The sequence below is a fragment of the Diadema antillarum genome, unplaced genomic scaffold (assembly GCF_040938485.1).
Source record: "Diadema antillarum isolate AM-2024a unplaced genomic scaffold, OU_Dant_1.0 scf00000030, whole genome shotgun sequence".
Classification (NCBI taxonomy): Eukaryota; Metazoa; Echinodermata; class Echinoidea; order Diadematoida; family Diadematidae; genus Diadema; species Diadema antillarum.
This window is the reverse complement of record NW_027270919.1, coordinates 1017584-1037525: the sequence shown is the minus strand read 5'-3', so window position 1 is coordinate 1037525 and position 19942 is coordinate 1017584. Positions and strand designations below refer to the sequence as shown.

Genomic DNA, 19942 nt, shown 5'->3' with positions numbered 1-19942 from the left:
CCAGCACTGAACACCAGCACTAACACCAGCACTAGCACCAAAATTAATATCACTCATAATTTCCCACTGGTCCCATGACTTCTTGTAAAAGTCTCTGACTGATTTTCAACAAGAAGACAACTCATTCCTGGTTTGATCGGATGCTATTCCTGTCTGGTGGGTTTGTTTGTAAAGAATTGAAATTGCTTCAAAACAGACAAACAGAAAGACACTTAGTGTTTGTTACAGGATTTCTAAGGGAAAGATATCCATCTAAGCATACATACATACATACATAATCATATCACATAAATTATAATACACATGGACACAGGACTTTGCTCTTCATTTGCCTAATTTTTCATTTGCATAGAAAAAAAAATTAAACATTAGTATGATGCATGGACAGAACGCTTGAAAGCAATGTGCATAACGACAAACCAAATTTGTGCACCTTCCACCATGGAGTGGCTTACAATACTGAGAGAGCACTGGGGAACAGAGGACTATGCTCCGGACTCTTGAGAAGCAGGTTGTGGGTTCAAAACCCGCAGTGTGGGGACAGCTTGGGACAAATATTACCTCACAATGTCTCCCTTAAATCTGGTGTAAAAAAAAAAGTGATACCCTGACACTGTTGATGTAATAAAAACCTTGCACACTGCATCCCTCATTCCACTTGACCTTTTGTATTATGTGGAGGGTGACTCTGTAAATACCAAGGTCCCATCATGAACATTAAAAACATAGCTATCATGTAATTTTACGGGAAGTGCTGTGAATGGAGAGGTTACCTTAATCATAAAATCAATGCCGGTGGTTATAGTAATAGCATTAGAAAAAAAAAAAGATGGCTTTTGTGACGTGTTGGTCCCTTAATCTTTGGTTGACTTTAATGTCATCAGTTGTGTGGACTGCTTTGCGTTTCAGATAAAACAGTACTATCATACCAAAACTGATGTAATGGTGTCGGCACACATACACACACATACACACACTCACACAAACACACACAGTAAGTATCTTGACCTTGCCGAGTCAGCATTATGTAGCATCAGCATTGTAAGTTCTTGCATATCGCAGTCTCTGCTCTATGACAGTCCACTCGATGACCGTCCAATCTAAGACTGTCCGCTCTGCTAGCGGTCACTCTGCTAATGTCCACTCTACGTATATCCCATCGTCAAATCGTGAAACTCCTCTTGATGGCTACATTTGGATACTTTTCTCGGAGTTGGAGGACGACTTCTTGCGTGATCTGACGACAGAACGACACGTCTATAAATTTCATCATGGGGCACTTGTCCAGAACTCTGAGGAGAGAATAAACGGGAGATAAACACTTTCACTTTAAGGACATGACTCGACTAATCACATGCAATACAGATTATCAGATGATAAGCTATGGTTACAGATTTCCACGTTTTCACTGGTTAATTTGTTGGGTAGTCGCATGCAAGAATTGGAGACATATTTAGTTGGATACAACAGGTAATTGCTGGTATCAGAGAAATTTGATTTGTGGGAGGGAAAAAAAAAGTGAATTAGCATAGTCAGCCGACACGGAGTATGCAAAACAGCACAGCCGAGTATTGCAAGCACATCTACAAGGACATACAAATGTAGTCTGAGCATAAAGTAAAGCACAGATATGAAGAACAGGATTTATTACAACATCTGATACATGTTCTGTGAAGTTGCTAACTTTCTCTATGAATGAAAAATAAATAAATAGTCAATAAAAAACAAAATCTTGCAAAATTCGAGTGTTTGAAAAAAAGGCTTAGTTGCGTCGAAGGAAAAAGAGGCACAGTGGGAGTTGATTGGTTGATGACAATGGTTCTATGACATTTTCTCCTGCAACAATTGTTCCCATGAAATATCTGCATGCTAAGCTGAACTTAAATTCTACCCACAAGCATAACACTAACCCTCATCCTAATCTTCGCATCAAACTAATCCTAAAACCTTATCACAACCCCAACCCTAACCCTAAGTCCTTGAAGTAAAAAAGACCGGAGCAATTGTAACTGGAGCAAATGTCTTGTTACCAATGACAATACCGTATGTCCAAAACAAAATTACAATGGTACCCTCCGCAACGATAACTTAAAAATAGTGAATCAATCCAAATACAATTTCAGGGCATGAAACTATAACTCATTGCCCACATCATACAGAAAACCCCATTCGATTTGCTTCAGTAGCCAAAGAGAAATGAGGAATTTTGTAGAGCGTGTCAGGAATCTAATCCCTCCAAGTTTTGTCTATTGTGTTCACACAGTAATATGCAGTTCCAAGAGCATCCTAGAGCTAACCTTGAAAGAATCAGACTCATGACATGCTTTACAACCATCAACATTTCTCTGTGACCGCCTAACCAACTTGAATGGGGTTTTCTGCAAAATAGAGCTAAGTTGTTATATTCCAAGACCCTGAAGTAGCATAAACTGTAAAACGAGGAATGTTCGCGTGCATTTTAATTTCGCAAATTTCGCGAGTGCCAAGATTCGCGAAATTAAAATGCACACAAAGGTTCTTGTCTACAATATATGCATTGAATGCCAGTGGCAGGTCACGAAAATTTCATGCCGCCAAAAAGGCCGTCTGCTCCAATTCGCGAAAAATTCATGCCGCGAATACATCATGTTTTACAGTAGATGGTTTAATCATATTGGGTGTTATTAGTGCGAAAATCTGATTGTATTTTTTTTTTTTTTTTTTTTTTTGGGGGGGGGGGGGGGGGGACATACTGTAGATACCTGATCAGTCCCTGTATTCCGACCCTCTGTGCACCCAAGATGTCTAGCTGTTCCAAGTTATGTAGACCTGACGCAATGGCAAACAGGTCGACGTCTGCTATACTCCTGGATGGGAAAATAAACAAAAACATGCCACAAAAATCAGTACTAGTGACATTCATAGATCTAAAGCAACTATACGAATCTGACTTTATTAGTCAAATATGGTCTACGCATTATGAGTAAAGCATAAATCTTCCAGCCATTACATTTTGTCACAGTGTTAATGTTGAACTTCACTTGTATAAAAACTTTCCTGACATCTATGGTAAGAAGTTAATGAAAAAAAAAGTGACATTTTTCATACCTTAAGTATGAACAGTTACACTTTGTCAGAGAGTAAGTTTTAGCTCTTGTAATTTTTCTGTGAGCTCGATTTTTGTGACAGTGCTTGTTCATCAGGGTGGAAAATCTCAGATTGGTACTTCTTCACTGTGAAATGTTTATGGGGAAAACCTTGTCCTCAGCTACTGCAGGGATTCTATAAGTAATTTAGATAGTACTAATCAATAGATCCAGTAATAATAAATGCAAAGTTTGGAATTATTGTAAAACATGATTTAGAATGTGAGTCTTACATTAACTTTGTTTTTAACACATCGACTAAGAGTGAGAAAAGCATATATGAACGCAAACACTTTTATAATGGATAGAAAATGGATAGAAAGTCATTCTACGATTCTTTTGAGTTCACTGATGAGTAACAGCATCTTGATGATGGTCTGAAGTAAAACACATTACAAGATAGACAGACGTCTTACCGTATTGATGTAAGGAAGAGTTTCTTCAGCTTGGTGGAATGTGTACATAGATTACTGACCCAAACATTATTTCCCCGCAGTTCTGGACTGGAAAGGAAATTGAGAGATTGAATGAAAGAAAGTTAAGCTTCTTTTTTTAATCAGATTGATATTTAAAAAAAAAAAACACTATGTAAAGTAATCTTTTTAGTGGTTTTACTTTTTTTTTTAAAACCCGGTGCGCCCCCTCTGGATCCACCACTGTAACACACTACTTGTTTATGTAGAGGGAATAACCGAGTAAAAATATTTATAAGCAGTTATTGTCGCTTGTATTCTTTCTCAGCTATATCGTCTCAAGATGAAGCAATGATCAGGCCTACTCCATCCTCGCAACCGTAACATCAGCAATTCGGGTATACACGTATGCCAGAGAAGTAGCAATTTGCAAAATTATCTGTTTGTGAAAATTTCAGCTCGTAAAGTATTGGGTGACCAAAGCAGAACAAAAAGTATGGATAGTTATCCTGAAACCATTTGTGTCCATTTACTATCTGTTGATTTGATGTTCAAATACTGGGTAAACAAAATATACGCAAAGGAATTTTTTGCCACCTGTTTCCAAGTATTACTTCATTATTCTCGGCATTGCAAACATTCCCCACCTGCCTTTTATGTGCTGATTTCATGATCAAAAATGTTGTAAACATAATCTACATTTTGGCATTTCCTGTGCACCTGTTGAAGATAAATTCTATTTTAATCACAGTCACAGTGTTCTATGCATAATGCTCATCACTGAAACTGTTTCATTACCATTGAGCGTGGCGGGGAAAACAAGATCAAACTTTCTGTGTGTGTGTGTGTGTGTGAAAAATGGTTCAATATTGGCAGGACAAATTCACTTACCACCATCCAACATCTAGTTCCAGTAGGTTTGGACACCCCTTGGCAAGACTTTCCACCCCATCACAGGACAGCGTTGCCGCTCGCCATACATCAAGGCTTTCCAACAGCCTGTACATCGTGCAGATAATCATAACAAATATTATAGTTACATCCATATATCATACTGCTCACTTTTAAGACCATTTACGGTCTGGCCCCAGGATACCTCGCACTGGCCTTCATTCATCTGGTCTTACTCTCCAGGTGCCCATCACACATCTCAAGGGATACGGAGACCGGGCATTTCCCTCTATCCTCCCATCTTTTCTCTGTGAAACTGACAAACTGGATCACTTCAAAGTCTCACTCGAGACTCATATTTTTCACCAGGCATTCAATTGCTAACTCGCTTGGAGGAGTCTGTGCCTTTGAATGTTTCTATAACAGATATATGGCACTACACATATGCTGTGGATCATCATTATCATCATCATATGAAGCAGCACTCCATAACCTGGGGTACCCTCATACCCAAAGGTAGGAGTGTCTTGTGTTAGTACAACGTACAGTTACACAATGTTATTGTGGCGGCCAACGGCCAAATTTTAGCAATTAGTGATAATAATCCCAATGACAAGTGTTATGACACACACAGTAATTAGAATAATACTAATAAACTTTTTTTTTTTACATAACCATTGAGGAAAAACTGGGGGAAAAGTTATGCCAGCTCATTTGATCTGCACAAGAAGTTGTAGGTGACTAGGTTTTGCGATCATTTCCTATTATACTATAGATCACACTGACCCAAAAAACACACACAAAAAAAAACTTGCAAAAGCTACAGGATTTCGAGGGAATGCAAAGTATTACTATATTATTATTAATGAAAGAAACTGACATTTAAAATTTCTGCTTTTGTTAACAATGAATGTTGTTAATCACAGTAATCTTATAGCAGAGCTTACCTACCAATGTACCATTCAGCTTTTCTGTGCAACCATTTTTTCACTGCTTCACCAACATGCCCACATCAAACACAGCTAGCTTGCTTTGCTGTGGATAAATCTCTAGCAAACAGTGCATAACAAACTGTGTACCCTAAAGTTTATTACAAACTGCTGCCCCTATCTGCCATTTGTACACAACATCATGGAAGCCGACATGATACTCACGGACAGTGCTTGCCAACTGCACTGATGACGCTGTCAAAGTTTGCTATCGTCTTCGTTGCGCCCAAGTTTAGGTGTCTCAGCTGGGGTAGTTTCCTGTGGATTACACAAATCATGGCAGGTATGAACTTTCTTATTAACCCTTCACATGTCATGGCTTCACTTGCTAAGCTTTTTCATCAGCCTTCAGTCATCAATACAAACTTGACCTAGCTGTAGATAAGTAAGTCCATGCGGTGTAGCAATGTGCCTCGGTCCAACCATAAGGCCATGATTTCAAGATATGGATTAGGGGGATTAGATAAGCTCTATTCATTGACAAAAAGCTTCAAAGCATCTGTGCCAATAGGCAATGAAAACATTGCAGCATGTGAACAAGACACAGGAAGGCTTAAGCCTTGCTGGTCCACCACTGGCAATTCCTGTAGATCTACATCAAATAATGCATTAATGCTTAATGATACATGTATGTTATGATCTGTATTAGATCATATTCATTCTTCATACTTATTGTAAACATTTTTGCATGAGACATCCTGACAAAAGAGACAAAATTAAGACTTTTGAGTGAAAAGTTTCGGCACCCAGGTATTTTGAATATCCAATTTTTTCTTCCAGGAAATGTCATCACTTTGTGTGGATGACAATCTAAAGTTGAACTTTACATAGAATCAAACAGTTAAAGCGCTTACTACACAAGCTTGATGATATTAATACAGATAACTCCTGTTATAGCAAAATCCTCAGAACTAACTGGCAATTTTCCTTTCTTGTTAAATCAACATTTTTTTTTTTTTTTTGGGGGGGGGGGATAGCTGAACAGTAATGTATAGAGAGATATATAGATGAAAATTTGGGGACACAAATTGGAATTTCTTTGTAACAAGAATTTTGTTTTAATCATGTTCATTTTAAACGGAGTGCGCTGTACCCAGTCTACACACCAAACATCTGGGGGACAAACAAAGGATAAGTCCTGTACTGCTGCTTACCGTACAATCTGGATCATCTCAGATTCGGTGACCTTGGAGCGATAGAGGTTCAGTACTTGGAGTTTTGTCAGATATTGCAGCGTGGTGTAACCATGGCTGTCTATACACCGGCAAGATGGGATGCTCAGCTCTGTGCAGGGATAATAGATAAGGCGGGACAGGAACACAATCATCCGAGATTTGGTACAGAGCATTTCAAAATTCTGCATCTTCTGCTTTGGAGACAAGCACGCAATATTCATAAAATTCACTTCATGTGTTTAAACAACAATCGTAAAAGTGGAAATTAATGTGGTGTGGAAATTTTTGCTCTTTCACACAACAAGAAACTAGCAAAAAAAAGCATGCTCATCTTTTTGCTCATTATATGAAACACTATGTCGTCTGTTGATTCCGGGAAATTAAAAATATGCAACATTCACCTTATCCTGCTGAGCTTGAAAAATTACTTTTGTGAATATTTCTACCTTTACAGTACTCTAACACCAAGTTTTTCTTCTTCACTTCCATTCTGAGGGAGATGCCTGTGCATACATACCTTCTAGTCTTGGGCAAGAATGTGCTATGTCTTCCAGAACATCTTTGGTTACAAACCGGCACGCCTTCATTCGTAGGACTCTCAGCTCACTTCCACAAGCTTTGATAAAACTGTAACAAGACGGGGGAAGGGAATAGTGAGACAGGACAGATACAAACTTAGAGCAAGTTAGCAAGATCACGGAGAGTAGACCAGTTTGAAAACAACCTGTCTTGAAAGAACAGCTCATATGAGAGACATATCATATACTCAGTTGAACATGTCATTTAACAACGTTCTTGTGAACAAGCGATTTCACCTGTAGACAACAAAAATAAGCCACAAGCACCCAGAGATAGGAAAATGGGACATCCTGAAAGGTTGAAAATGTCATCTTCTTTGTCAATCTAGGTTTCACTGATCATAATCATATCTGCAAAATTAATAAATTTGAGATAACCAAGAAGGAATCAACACACTACTTTCACAAAATGTGACATATTCAAAACTTAAAGAGAGGTAATAACTCTTGCAAAACGGACACCTCCCGTCAATCTGCCATCAGTTACTATGACTCCTCATTATACACATATAAAGCCTACGTGTGCTTTGAGAGCTAATTGGTACAAAAAAAACCCATAGTATTTTACACACTGTCCAGAGTCCCTGGTACAGAAAGGGTTCAGCTGAAAGGCACTAGCAAAACAGGAACAATTCATTTCTTCACATTTCACATCAGGGACCTATATTAGTAATGGCCCGGTGGTCCAGGGCCACCACAGGGCCACCAAATTTCCAAAACAGTTATTCTTTGGCGGCAGGATCAGGTAACTAGCATTCAAAGTGGATTGTTATGTTTCCTTTGCTTTTGGGCCAAGACATTTCTTTTTTTTTTTTTTTTTTTTTTTTTTTTTTGGGGGGGGGGGGGGGGGATAAAATTTGAAATTTAAAGACGTCAGTGGCCAAATGAATCACCAAACACAACAAAAAAAAGTTAGTGTCAAGCCCTGTTCATACCGATGGAATTCCTGCGCTTCAATCTTGCCCCAGTCCCCACACCAAGAGAGGTCCAGTTTCTGAAGCTGACTGCATCGCCCTCTCAATCCTGAAAGCGTGTTGTTGGAAATCTACAAATATAAAACAGGCAAAAGGAGAGAGAAATGGTACTAGAGAAGAAGCCTTAACTGGGAACAAATGTGAAATGACTTTTGTAACAGCTCTGGAAAGCACAAAAGAAAGATTTCTCAATAGCCTTTCATGTGCAAACCAAGTTTCTTTCTAACTGCAGAGGCGACGATCCTCCAGCAAGAAATTAAATTGGATGCTGACAATTACTGCAGTTTCAATTCAAAAGCCATAAGAACAAATTTCTGTATAATTGATAATGACATACTGTAAAAGTGGAAATTTTCACGCATTTCGCGCAACTCAGAGACTCCAACCCCAAGCACCTTCTGATCTGGAGATTCTCCCGCCTGAAACTCCTAGCAAACGGGAGACCCAAGTTTTTGTGTGCGAAGCGCGAAGTTCCTAGGGTTATAGATGCTCTCTGGTGCTATCTAAGGCTTATTTTTGCAACATACGATAGCAGGTAAGTGGGAAATCCTTTCCAACGGGAGACACAGAGCCAGGGCGGGAGAAATTCAATCTCAAACGGGAGAACGGGAGATTTTGCAAAAATGGGTTTTCGGCGGGAGATCTCCCGTCGAAAACGGGAGAGTTGGAGTCTCTGGCAACTATGTACAAACTATTGTGAAATCAAAAGCATGTAAATATTTCTGCTTGCCATGATGTTACAGCATTTAATGTCTTGATTCTGCAGAATTAAAAACACGTTAAACTCTTCTTGTTGGGCTGAGGGCGAAAAACTAGTCACACGAAAATATCCACTTTTACATGATATCTTGTCAAATTTGCCATTACGATCTTTTCTCCAGTGAAAATAGCAACATATGTAGACTATTAAAGGGACTGTACAGTACTGGTTGAGGTAAGGATTCATGTTTTGATCATTCCTAAGTGAGATAATGAAAAGCCTCTTATGAAATATGAAAGAGCGTGTAATTTTAAGAAAGATTCAACGTTTATTTGATGAAAATTGGTTTTCAAATGGCTGAGATATCCAAAAAAGTGCTAATAATAAAAGGCGACATGCCCCAACTTTATTAGTATATCTTTCTTTCACCTTGTTTTTGGATATCTCAGCCATTTCAAAACCGATTTTCATTGAATAAACTTTTGATACCCCTTAGAACTGCATGCTCTTTGACATCTCATAGAGTGGTTTCTGAATATCTCACAAAACGTTAAAAGCTAAATCTTCACCTCGACCAGAACTGTACACACCCTTTAAGCTTTAATATATAGATGGTTGCACTGGAAACACATGGGACAGTTCCACAATGAAGTTTTGAGCTTCAAATTAATGAATTTTGCATCAAGTTGGTTTTTTAGGGTAACTTATTGACAAATTGCCCTATATTGATGCAGTACTTGCTGCAAGTTGTAAGGATTAGAACCAGCACAGGCTGTCAAGCAGAAGCTTGGTAGTCATGTTGCTATGATACTGTCTGGTAATCAGGAGATCATTGGTTCGAATCTAACTCAAGAATGTATGCCTGCAAGTTTTTATCATGGTTGTGCTTTTAAAACACTGAATAGTTGGTGCTTAATCACTACAATGAAGGACAATTTGTCAATCAGTCACAATAGAAGTTGATGGCATTTTTTAAGAAATCACAATCAAATCAAAACTGATCTATAGAGGGCGTCCTACCAAATGCCAGTACGGTTGTAGGTTCAGTTCCATGTAGAGCAGCTGGTCGTAGCAGTGCCGTCTGAACAGCATGCAGGTGGTTGCTATGTGGCACTTGTCAATGAGACTGAGGTAGGTGAATATTAGCTGGATAAGTTCGCCCTGCAAGTCAGACAAAGAACATCATTCACATTTTGGTCTATATGTCACCATAGATCACTGTATACTTGTGATATCTTACATCACATCATATTTTCTATTCTTGTATACTAATAACAATTATCCTACACTTGCCACACAGATCAATTCATCAATATCAAACAGGAATAAAACCCAAACATATAAATGTGCATGCCATTGAGTGAATGCAGCAATACTAGTAGAACACATCAGTGAAGGTTTGACAAAAATAGGATATCTCATTCAAAAGCTAAATGCATTTTCAAAGTTTTGTTGCAGACAACACCTGGATGTGAAGACAATCACAGTTTGTGACATCACAAACCAGGTATGAAGAAAGATTTTTTTAAAGACATAAAGAACATATAAGGAAAATTCCAGAAAATTTCATTTTTAATGGAAAGTAGACATTCTTTTACCTTGTTACTGACATGTTAAAGGTAATTTTATTCCCTTGTTTTATAACAGAGGTAGTATGTAAGTCAAGTGCTCTCTCATTATGCTAGTAAAGTGAAAATATGTTGAATTTTCTTTATTTCTTTAAAAAAAATAGTTTGCAAATGTGATGCACCCACAATAGAGTATGAGTCAAGACTCTAGAGAGAATGCTACAATCCCCAGTCCAGGGCACATATTCCTAGCCACAGCACCGAAACAGGCAGGTACAGTGTGATTAAGAAGTGAAACAAAGTCAGGAAACTTGGTATCTTCCAAAAGAATCTCTACAAATTAAATGATTGCTTTTGCATAGTTTTCACACTTGCATAAATATTTCTCTGAAGTGATGCTACAATTTTGTAACTCTTCACTGGGTTTATGTTTTGTTTTGTTTTGTTTTTAAAACAATGCCAATAGAAGAAAACTGGTATAGGTGAGATACCGGTAGCATGTCAAAGAATCCATTGTCTGTAGTGGGCTGCGCTTTCAGGGGAGGGACAATGGAGTCGATGTCCTTTTCGTCCGACAGGGACAGCTTTTTGAGATGCTCAATGTACACCTGGTCGATGTCGGTGCCCTCGTCCTTGACCACCTTCATACCAACCAGCTTCACGCCGTCGAGCTCCGTGTAGTATTCTTGGAAGCGCTGGTTGAACACCAGACGAATGAGACTGCAGCGAAAGGCCAATTATGACAAATTCAAAATGAGTTTGTGAGTGTTGGATGGAAAAACAGAGAAAAGTCCTTCATTTTTTCCTTGAAGCTAATCAACATTATAAGAAAACAATTTTCTAAAGCCCATGTGTCACATCCAGAATGAAGTTATTACTATACATCTGCTACTATAAGTGCAATATCCATTTTCAAAAGCAAACAAGGCAGCAACATTTTCTTGTAAACAAGGAGAAGACACTAATCAAAAGTACATAATTGATACAAACTTTCAAGTCCTCTTTCACTCTTTCTGTGTTTTGTTTATCAATTGGCATGCATTCTGGAGTGATTGTTTTGCCGATTGGAACAGATGTCTGGAAAATAATTGTCAATAAATAGAGATTACTTAATCCCCTAAATGCTTATTGTGTCACCATGGCCTTCCTGTTGGACTATGACACATTGAGTGGGCTTGCAAACTTTACAACTACTTGGTAGGCCAAGTTTGGAGGATATGCAAAATGCTGAAGAAAAAGGATTGTATCAAATATATGCTTGTGCCTGGGCATGTAAGGCTTTCACTACTGTAAAACGAGGAATGTTCGCGTGCATTTTGATTTCGCGAATGAAAGTTCTTGTCTACACTGTTTGCATTGAATGCCAGAGGCAATTCGCGAAAATTTCACACCACGAATATATCATGTTTTACAGTATCTCAATCCAATATTCTACATTCCAAACAATGTGATGACAAAAGTAAAATCTGGACAGCCATCTCACTGCCCAGCGTTTGTCAGAAAGCAATTCTTTTCTTACTTTGTTCGCGTGTTGACTTTTTCGATGGGAGGTGAGAATATCTCGGCTTGATTCGACTGCTGCGGATTACCCGACCACAGCTTATGCCACCTGTGGAAGAAACCACAACAAGTGTAATGCATACAAGTTTACGGAAGAATCTACTAGAAAAGATCATACAGAATTGAAGCAGAATGCAGACAGCTAATTGTTGAAAATTTGAGAGAAATTGGACAATACAAAATTCTACAATCACTTGAATGAGGGTTTCCACCATGACATTTCATGGGATGAAAGAGTAAACTTGGTCATTTGTAATTTGAAGAACTGCTTGTATGATGCTTTATTTGTGTATAAAATGTTAGTATTTTCACTTTTTTCGGCAAACAAATGTGCATTACAAAAGGTTTTTGTTTTTCAAATATCAGTAGAGCACATTAGTGAAAGTTTGAGGAAAATTGTACAATCCATTCAAAATTTATGAATTTATCAAGTCTCTGTGCATCTATTGCTGAATGAGAAGACTACTACAGTTTTGTGATGTACACATGTATACAATGATATAAAGAAAAAACAAACAGGGTTAAACTTATTTTAATATTTCTAGCAAAATAAAAGAGCACTTGATTTGAATGCTTCTTTCATAAAGCAGGGGGGGAAATATTACCCTTAGCGTGTCAGTAACAAATCAAAGGAATGTGGAGTTTTCATAAAAATATACAATTTTCTGGAATTCTGTTTTTTTTTTGTTCCGTGAATGTACATACATGACATCAAAAACTGCACATGGCAGTCTTCTTATCCAGGGATGGCTGCACAGACTCTTTAGGAATTCAAAACTTTTGAACGGATTGTCTGATTTTCCTCAAATTTCACTAACATGGTATGCAAATATTGCTGCATTCATTTACTCCACATCTATATCTGGTCAAGCTTATCCTTTATATACCTTATGTTGTTCGGTTGCACTGGTTGCCCTTCTGTTGATTTCCTCTCAATCTCCGCAGCACAGATCTCTATGATGGCGCCTGGATGGTAAATCTCGTAGATGTTGATGGCTGTTGGGTACACCTTCTCCTCAAAGAATAGATCTATGTCAGTTTGGACAGCAGGAATAAGCAATTATTCCTCTCTTATATCATACCTCTGTTCTTCTAGACTGAAAAATTAATAGATGTCTTCGAATGTCACCAATATTTACTCAGGTGGACTTCAAAAGAAAAAAAAAGAAATCATATCTTACGACCCAACACTCACATAATTGTATGTTGAGAAACCTGCATCTTTTGACAGCAATTCTTCAAATTAGGCAAAAAGGCTTTACAGCATAAAGCATTTAAGCAGTGCAGCATTCATTCACAGATAGCAGAGATTTATATCTTCCACTGTCCACAGAGAACTGCTCATCCAGATGGCTGTCCTGCAGAAATTTGTGATACATGACAACGACATCACAGCAAGATTTTTACAGTGGACTCCCATTACAACAAAGTCCTCGGGACCGGCAGTCTCCTTTCTTAATATCGAAATTTCGTTATAACCGAACAAATAAGCAATAAAAATATATAGAGTGGATAATGTTACGGCCTGAATTTTTACTTCGTTGTAAACGGAATTTCATTACAACCGTGTTCGTTGTCACAGGAGTGTACGGTATCTTTTTTGTTACATTTCAATTTCATGAAGCGTTTTGTCAGATATTTCGTCTGACAAAATGTTAAAAGCTACTGAAATCCTTGCATCTGATTGGTTGAGAGCATTTTTGTCCGACAAGTTGTCGGACGAAAATGCTTCATGAAATGCCCCCCAGATGGCACTCTGCTAATGAAACAATATGCCAGCATTCTGGGCCTTCATTACCTCGATACAGGTGTTGTGGTGTGCATTCGCTTACCTACAAAATCGGTGCCACTGAAGCCTTCAGACCTCCCAAAGGAAACTTCAGCAGAGGGCGCCATTTCCCACCAGGTTCCGTATGTACGCTGAAGGACCACCGGAAAGAAAGAAGCAGTCAGACGAACAGACAGACAAACCAGGAGACAGACACAAAGATGAGAGAGAGAGAGAATGAGAGAGAAAGGTAAAGGTTCCCAAATATGAAAAATTTGCTTTACTTCTTTCTGGCAATGTGTCATCAGTCAACAGCAAACAGCCATATGGGACCATTTTGTAGATGACCATAAATTTCAAACATACATGCGTGATGACTGATGTCTTTTTTACTTCACGAATATCCAGTCTTTGCAGACTTCTGAGTACAGAAAACATTGCAAGAGGCATATGCATTTCTTACCGAAGAAAAGCAGCAAGAGAAATTGGTTAATAAGCATGAATGTTCTTCAAATAGCATGCAAATATTTCACTGCAAACTCTAGAATAGTTCCACTAAAATAAATAGACACATTATCCTTTTCTGCATTTATCATTGGTTGTAAACAAGTGACAGAGTACAATTATAATGAAAGGAACTCACAAAGACACAGGCATTGGTGAAGTCGCCGTAGCTTGGGAATATCGTGCACGGCCCGGCAAGGTTGGGTACGACATAGGCCATGGATTGGTCTCCCCCATACTGGGAGCTGAAGTGAACGACTTCCTTGGCAAATTGAGCGAGCTGGGCGGAGGAGGACATGCTAGCGTGGGAGGAGCGGGAATTTTTGTCCAAGCAAGAGGGACTGCAACCCATCGAACAGAGTGCAGCCGACCTCCCAGCGTAGATCAATACTTATTGTTCAACCCCGTTGAAGACTAGTCCCGTGTACACTGGGGTAGGTGTTTATGGGAAATGCCTGTTGTAATGAAATCAGCCTGTCCTTAGCGGGTTAACGAGTGTGTGGCGTGTTGCTGCCTTCCTGCATGTAGAACAATGAAGATATTATCATGCTTTTTCGGAAAGTATAAAATGAAGCAATACTCAGAGATTCAAGGAACTTGTAATACTGAAGTGGGTTCAGAGAAATTTTGTGACTATGATTTATGATACAATGACAAACGTTTATCATAAATACCTTATAACATGCACGGTTCTATGAGAGAAAGTCATCTGTGATTGTAACTATACACAGCCCAGTCGCTGTATAGATAGCGACAGTGCTGTACCGGCACAGCCAACAACACAAAGAGAGCTCAGTGATCGCTTTATGATCGCTTATGACTTTTGATACTTGACATCATTTTTTGTCACCTGAAACTCATTAAATGTAATCTTCATTAATGACACTACATAGTTATGTTCTTGATATTGACAAACACATTTCACAACTTATTGAAAATGAAGATTATATGCAGCATGTGCGAACGGTGCATATGATAATCGGGAGTTCACGCGATCTGAATGCACTTTTAAAGGTCACGCTGTTGACCGTGCTGCTAGTGCTACCACAGAGTGCACGCACGCAATAGATTGCTGCACTTCCAGCCACGCATGCGCGCACATAATTTGCAGAGTGGTCAACGTGCCATTTTGAATTCTGCAACGATGAACCCCGACGGTCGGGGATTGCACTAGAAAGTGCCATTTTTTTGTTCAATGGACTTATCGTGAGGGCTCTCTACGGACTTATGTACCTTCTGTAATATAAGCATGCAGTTTACGTGAGTAACGTACAAATGTCTACAAGTAATGTATAAATTGTTATAAGTTTTGTAGTTGTGTTGTGGTTCAAATTCCCCACTTTGATGGCGAAGCACCGTCTGTCTGATGACGCTGTGCCGAAGCACAGCGTCTAGTGGGGCTACTGTGATTGTAGACAGAAAAATCTGTCTGTCCAGAGGAGTCTCTTTTTACTATACTGGTTGGTGCTCCTCTGTAGAGGGGATCAGTGGAGCCAGACGCAGTCTCCGCGGAACATATCCCTGATGACCAGATACAGACCAATCTTTCGGTCAATGTGACCGACTGTAGGCCTAGCCCACCCAGCGAGTGCTATACGTGTAGCTGCTTGTCGTACTTCTATTCCTTGTCTGCCTTTAGAATACTCTCAACTTCAAAGTTTAAAAGTTATGCGTTGGAGTAACTGCGACAGCCGCCACACGCAGACTGCGTGTGGCGGCTGCGCCGTGCTCCCACAAAAGATCTTCATGTTGAACAAACGGGTGCCTTTGCGGCGCTATATTTCCTAAATTTTTCAACAGAAACTACTAGGAATACTTACATGGGTCGATGAAACCTAAATGACTATCATCGGCGACTGTTTGATGCATTTCATTGCTTGTGATGCACAAAATGATGTCTTATAAGCAGCTCACCGATGTTCACAGAATTCACAATCACTTGCACAAGCGCACAGAATACTTAGGAACTAACATAAGCGAAACTGCGGGGAAGCCGCCAGGACCGCGCCTGGCGGCGCGGTCTCCGGGGCTAGCGTTGGAGATACTTTATGCATGACATGGATTGCTTATTCACTTCAGAATAATTCTACTAGAACGAGGTAAACTTAGACTATTTAACGTTAGAGCCGAGGTCAACATAAAACACATTGACACAGATAAATTTACTAAATTCAATACCAAAAAATTTACCCTCCCATCTTTCATGAACAGAGCGAGAGGTGCTGAAGAAACTTTCGCAAATAATATTGCTGTTGTCAGTGTTGACCTTTGCAACTTCCTGACATGAGTCTCCTTAACTATAGATCTACTACTAGTGGTCATCCATAAACCAGCCCGTCTAACGCCGACTGTAGACGCCGCGACTAGCGACTTCTGTACAGCACAGCGACGAATGCGACACGCCTGTGTAAAACAAAGTTTTCCATAATAGTCTACATACGTAATATTCAATGCGTGGGACTAAACAAAGGCTGCTTTACTCTTTTTTGATCTTCTACAATACACCACAACCAACTCTAGACCTACACCCATTATCTTGTCATGGAGATTTATCCCTGACCTATCGTAAAGAAACAACTGGCTCCTATACATGCTTTGCCCTTATGTTGTCCTTTAAAAACGATATTCATGCAGGTGAATTAACACGGAAATACTGTATCACTTACCTGTAGGCTGTACCCGAGAGTGACAACACAACACCATCCGTCGCGTTTGCTATCCCAATACAATTTGCTTGCCAGCAGTGTGTGTGTTTACCACCGGTACTAGTATACACAAAAGAAAGAGAACTAAAGACCCATACACACACACAGTGCCGCTCATGCCTAGCTGTCAATCAAAACATTACACAAACAGTAGGCCTACCGCGTCACATCCATACCAGTAATTCTAGTAAATTCTAGTAGACCCTACAATTGTATCATTTGCAGCCTGATCTTTCAAACAATTCTTACTACAATCATAAAATAATGATTTTTATTGACAAACCAGGTTGACAGCCAATCAAATTACCTTTTTCATATGGTATTACATTAACCTTTATAACCAAATATTCTATGAGAAATGGGTCAGATAAAAATCTGAAAAATCGTTTACGTTTTCTTATTTTTGTGCTGAGTGTATATGCGAAGAGAAAACATCTTCAAAACATTTCTTGTTCTTGTATGAAATTGGTGCGGTGAACATTTTTTTTTCTTGACATGATGAGCTTATACTTTAAAAACAGATCTGAATGAAAATGGCGTTTATCTGTTTTTGCATTCAAATGCTTCATATGCTTTTCTTTGCAGCCTGTTTTCAACTCTGATGCTTGATTGTGCCACTTTCAAATTCCTGCATGTGTTAACTTTACAGTCCCTTCTTAAAGGCATAATTTACCATTTGCAGATGAAACAAAAACCCATTATTAGAGGCTTTAAAATAGTTCTAAAATGTGAGTTCGGGATAGAAACAACCACTGTGGATCAGTAAACTCTATGTTTACATACCGGTATTGTTAAATGTAAAACATGTGAACAATAGCTATAATAACAATATTTCCAGACTAAACCGTCTACAGTTACGGTCTATTGAGAAAAACACTGATATCTCCTTATGTTTTAGGCTTTATTGCAAAATCTTTATGTGGTCGGATATTTTGTGGTACAACAGACTGACGCATATGCATCCAATGTGATATCTTGAACATTTTGTAAATCACTGTTCCCAAAGTTTAACTGGACCTTTAAAGAGGAAAGCGTTGTTTTCTACCCCACTGTCAATCTTTTTTTTTTCTTTTCAATCGCAACATTCTGCAATAGCAAATTCCTTTCTATTTAGTCAAAAAACAATGAAATTTTTTTTAATTGTTTTCGGAATTCGGAATGGTCTATCGCCTGATTAATTAGCTTATATACAACCCACACACCATCTCACTTCAATTTCTCTAGATATATCACGCGACTCACAACTGCCCTTGATGAGATTTAAGCCTTTCCTGGTAAAACTAGTCTGCAACATAGAACAGCTATGTTAAAGATGAAGGAGACAGACCTAACCAGAAGGAGGAGGGGAAGGAGGATAAGGAGGAAGAAGAGGAGGAGAAGAAGAGAAAGAAGAAGAAGAAGAAGAAGAAGAAGAAGAAGCCAAAAAGAAGAAACAGAAAATGTGGAGAAAGAGCACTCCGGACCTTCCCTGTGGTACAACCTTCACAAGGACATAAAAGATGTGAAAAATGATTTTAATCATCCGGATTATTTATCATTATGTCAATTTTCTATGTTCATTGACCATTTGTTGACTTCTCGTTCTATTGAAGTCTTAAGTTCGTTAATTATCTAATAATGTTAAAACTACTACAAGTGTACTACCCCCATTCCGTCAATTCTATCCAATCCAATACTTATGTTGATGTTATTGTTGAAAGACTCACTGTCATTGATGTTTTGATCTATTATTCATCAAACACGCACATTGATTTATTCCTTCATTACTGAAATGTTAAATTGAAATCTTCCTCGTGAAAGAAAATGTTTTGAAAAAATCTTTTGTGCAAAACATGAACTTATTTCTTATTCATTGCTGAGTGAGTATACATTTAACTTTGTTCAAGCAGACCCGTGCTCGGGGGGGGGGGGGGGGGGGGGGCTTCGCACCTCCTGCATCGATATCTCGCCTCCCCCATAACCCCGCCCGCTAATTACGAGACTTAGATTTGAATTAAACAATATGTGAATATCTCTTTTTTAGCTAACACACGGGCTCATAGCTTAGAAAAATTAATGCCAAATCAATTTCTTATCGGCGAAAAATATAAATGTGTCTCCAGCAACTTTGGTGTTATTTTTGAAGGGGCTATAAAAGAGTCAGAGGTAAAAATAATGATAATGATAATAATAAATAAATAAATAGATAATAGAGAGACTCTTATAAAGCGCTCATTCTACCTAAAAAAGATACTCATGGCGCTATGGAACAGAGTACATAATGTATCACGTTACAACAGTATCACAGAAGATGATAAGAACAATAAACCAAACAATATACGTATACAAATATACATACAGGTAAACAATTATAGTCAATTTAAAATAAAAAGGTAGGTCTTGAAATTCTTTTTAAAACCATCAATAGAAAAATGTCAGTGATAAAATGTTAATGGTTAAAATGGCAGAGATAAAAAGGTCAGAGGTAAAAAATAATGTAACATGTGAAATAATAATGTAACATGTGAAATACACTATATAGGAAATCAGTAACTGAAAATGAAATTATACAGGTTTATCTCTATTTTTGATAAAGTAACATCGGTACATTGTTGTAGTGCATGTTTGGAGACTCATTTGGAAAATCACAACTGTATTATTATCAAGCATTATTAGTGTCTGCCAGCATTTCTCATTTTGCCTTCTTTTCCTCCTTTTGTGTACTCTTCGTTAATCTTTCTTTCGCTCTTTCAATTCCCTCATCATAAACGTTATCATAGGGTACGTTATGATACAGCACTTTCAGTAAATATAATTGAAGGGGTCGGTGCAATATATAGTGCTAACCCACACAATAGTCATTTTGAGATAATCGCTGTTGAATGTTTGGATAGTCCACATTGTACATTGATAAAACATGAATGCATGCATTTTTACCATCTTATTGGCTGAATTCAAATATGATATTTTCACGGAAGTTTTATAGAATGAAGGATATTTAAAGGATTATGAA

General features: G+C 38.4%; 1 protein-coding gene across 1 annotated transcript; it reads right to left on the bottom strand.

Moving 5' to 3' along the window:
• Nucleotides 1-364: 364 nt before the first annotated feature.
• On the bottom strand, nucleotides 365-14669 carry LOC139740222 (F-box/LRR-repeat protein 4-like). Its single transcript, XM_071650809.1, has 14 exons — nucleotides 14385-14669; nucleotides 13806-13893; nucleotides 12861-13002; nucleotides 11933-12022; nucleotides 10905-11133; nucleotides 9866-10006; nucleotides 8107-8216; nucleotides 7111-7220; nucleotides 6573-6702; nucleotides 5584-5676; nucleotides 4430-4537; nucleotides 3542-3628; nucleotides 2742-2846; nucleotides 365-1292 (listed from the first exon to the last, which is right to left on the bottom strand). The coding sequence occupies exons 1-14, from the start codon at nucleotides 14595-14597 to the stop codon at nucleotides 1163-1165; spliced, it is 1776 nt and encodes a 591-aa protein (XP_071506910.1). The 5' UTR covers nucleotides 14598-14669; the 3' UTR covers nucleotides 365-1162.
• Nucleotides 14670-19942: the final 5273 nt, after the last annotated feature.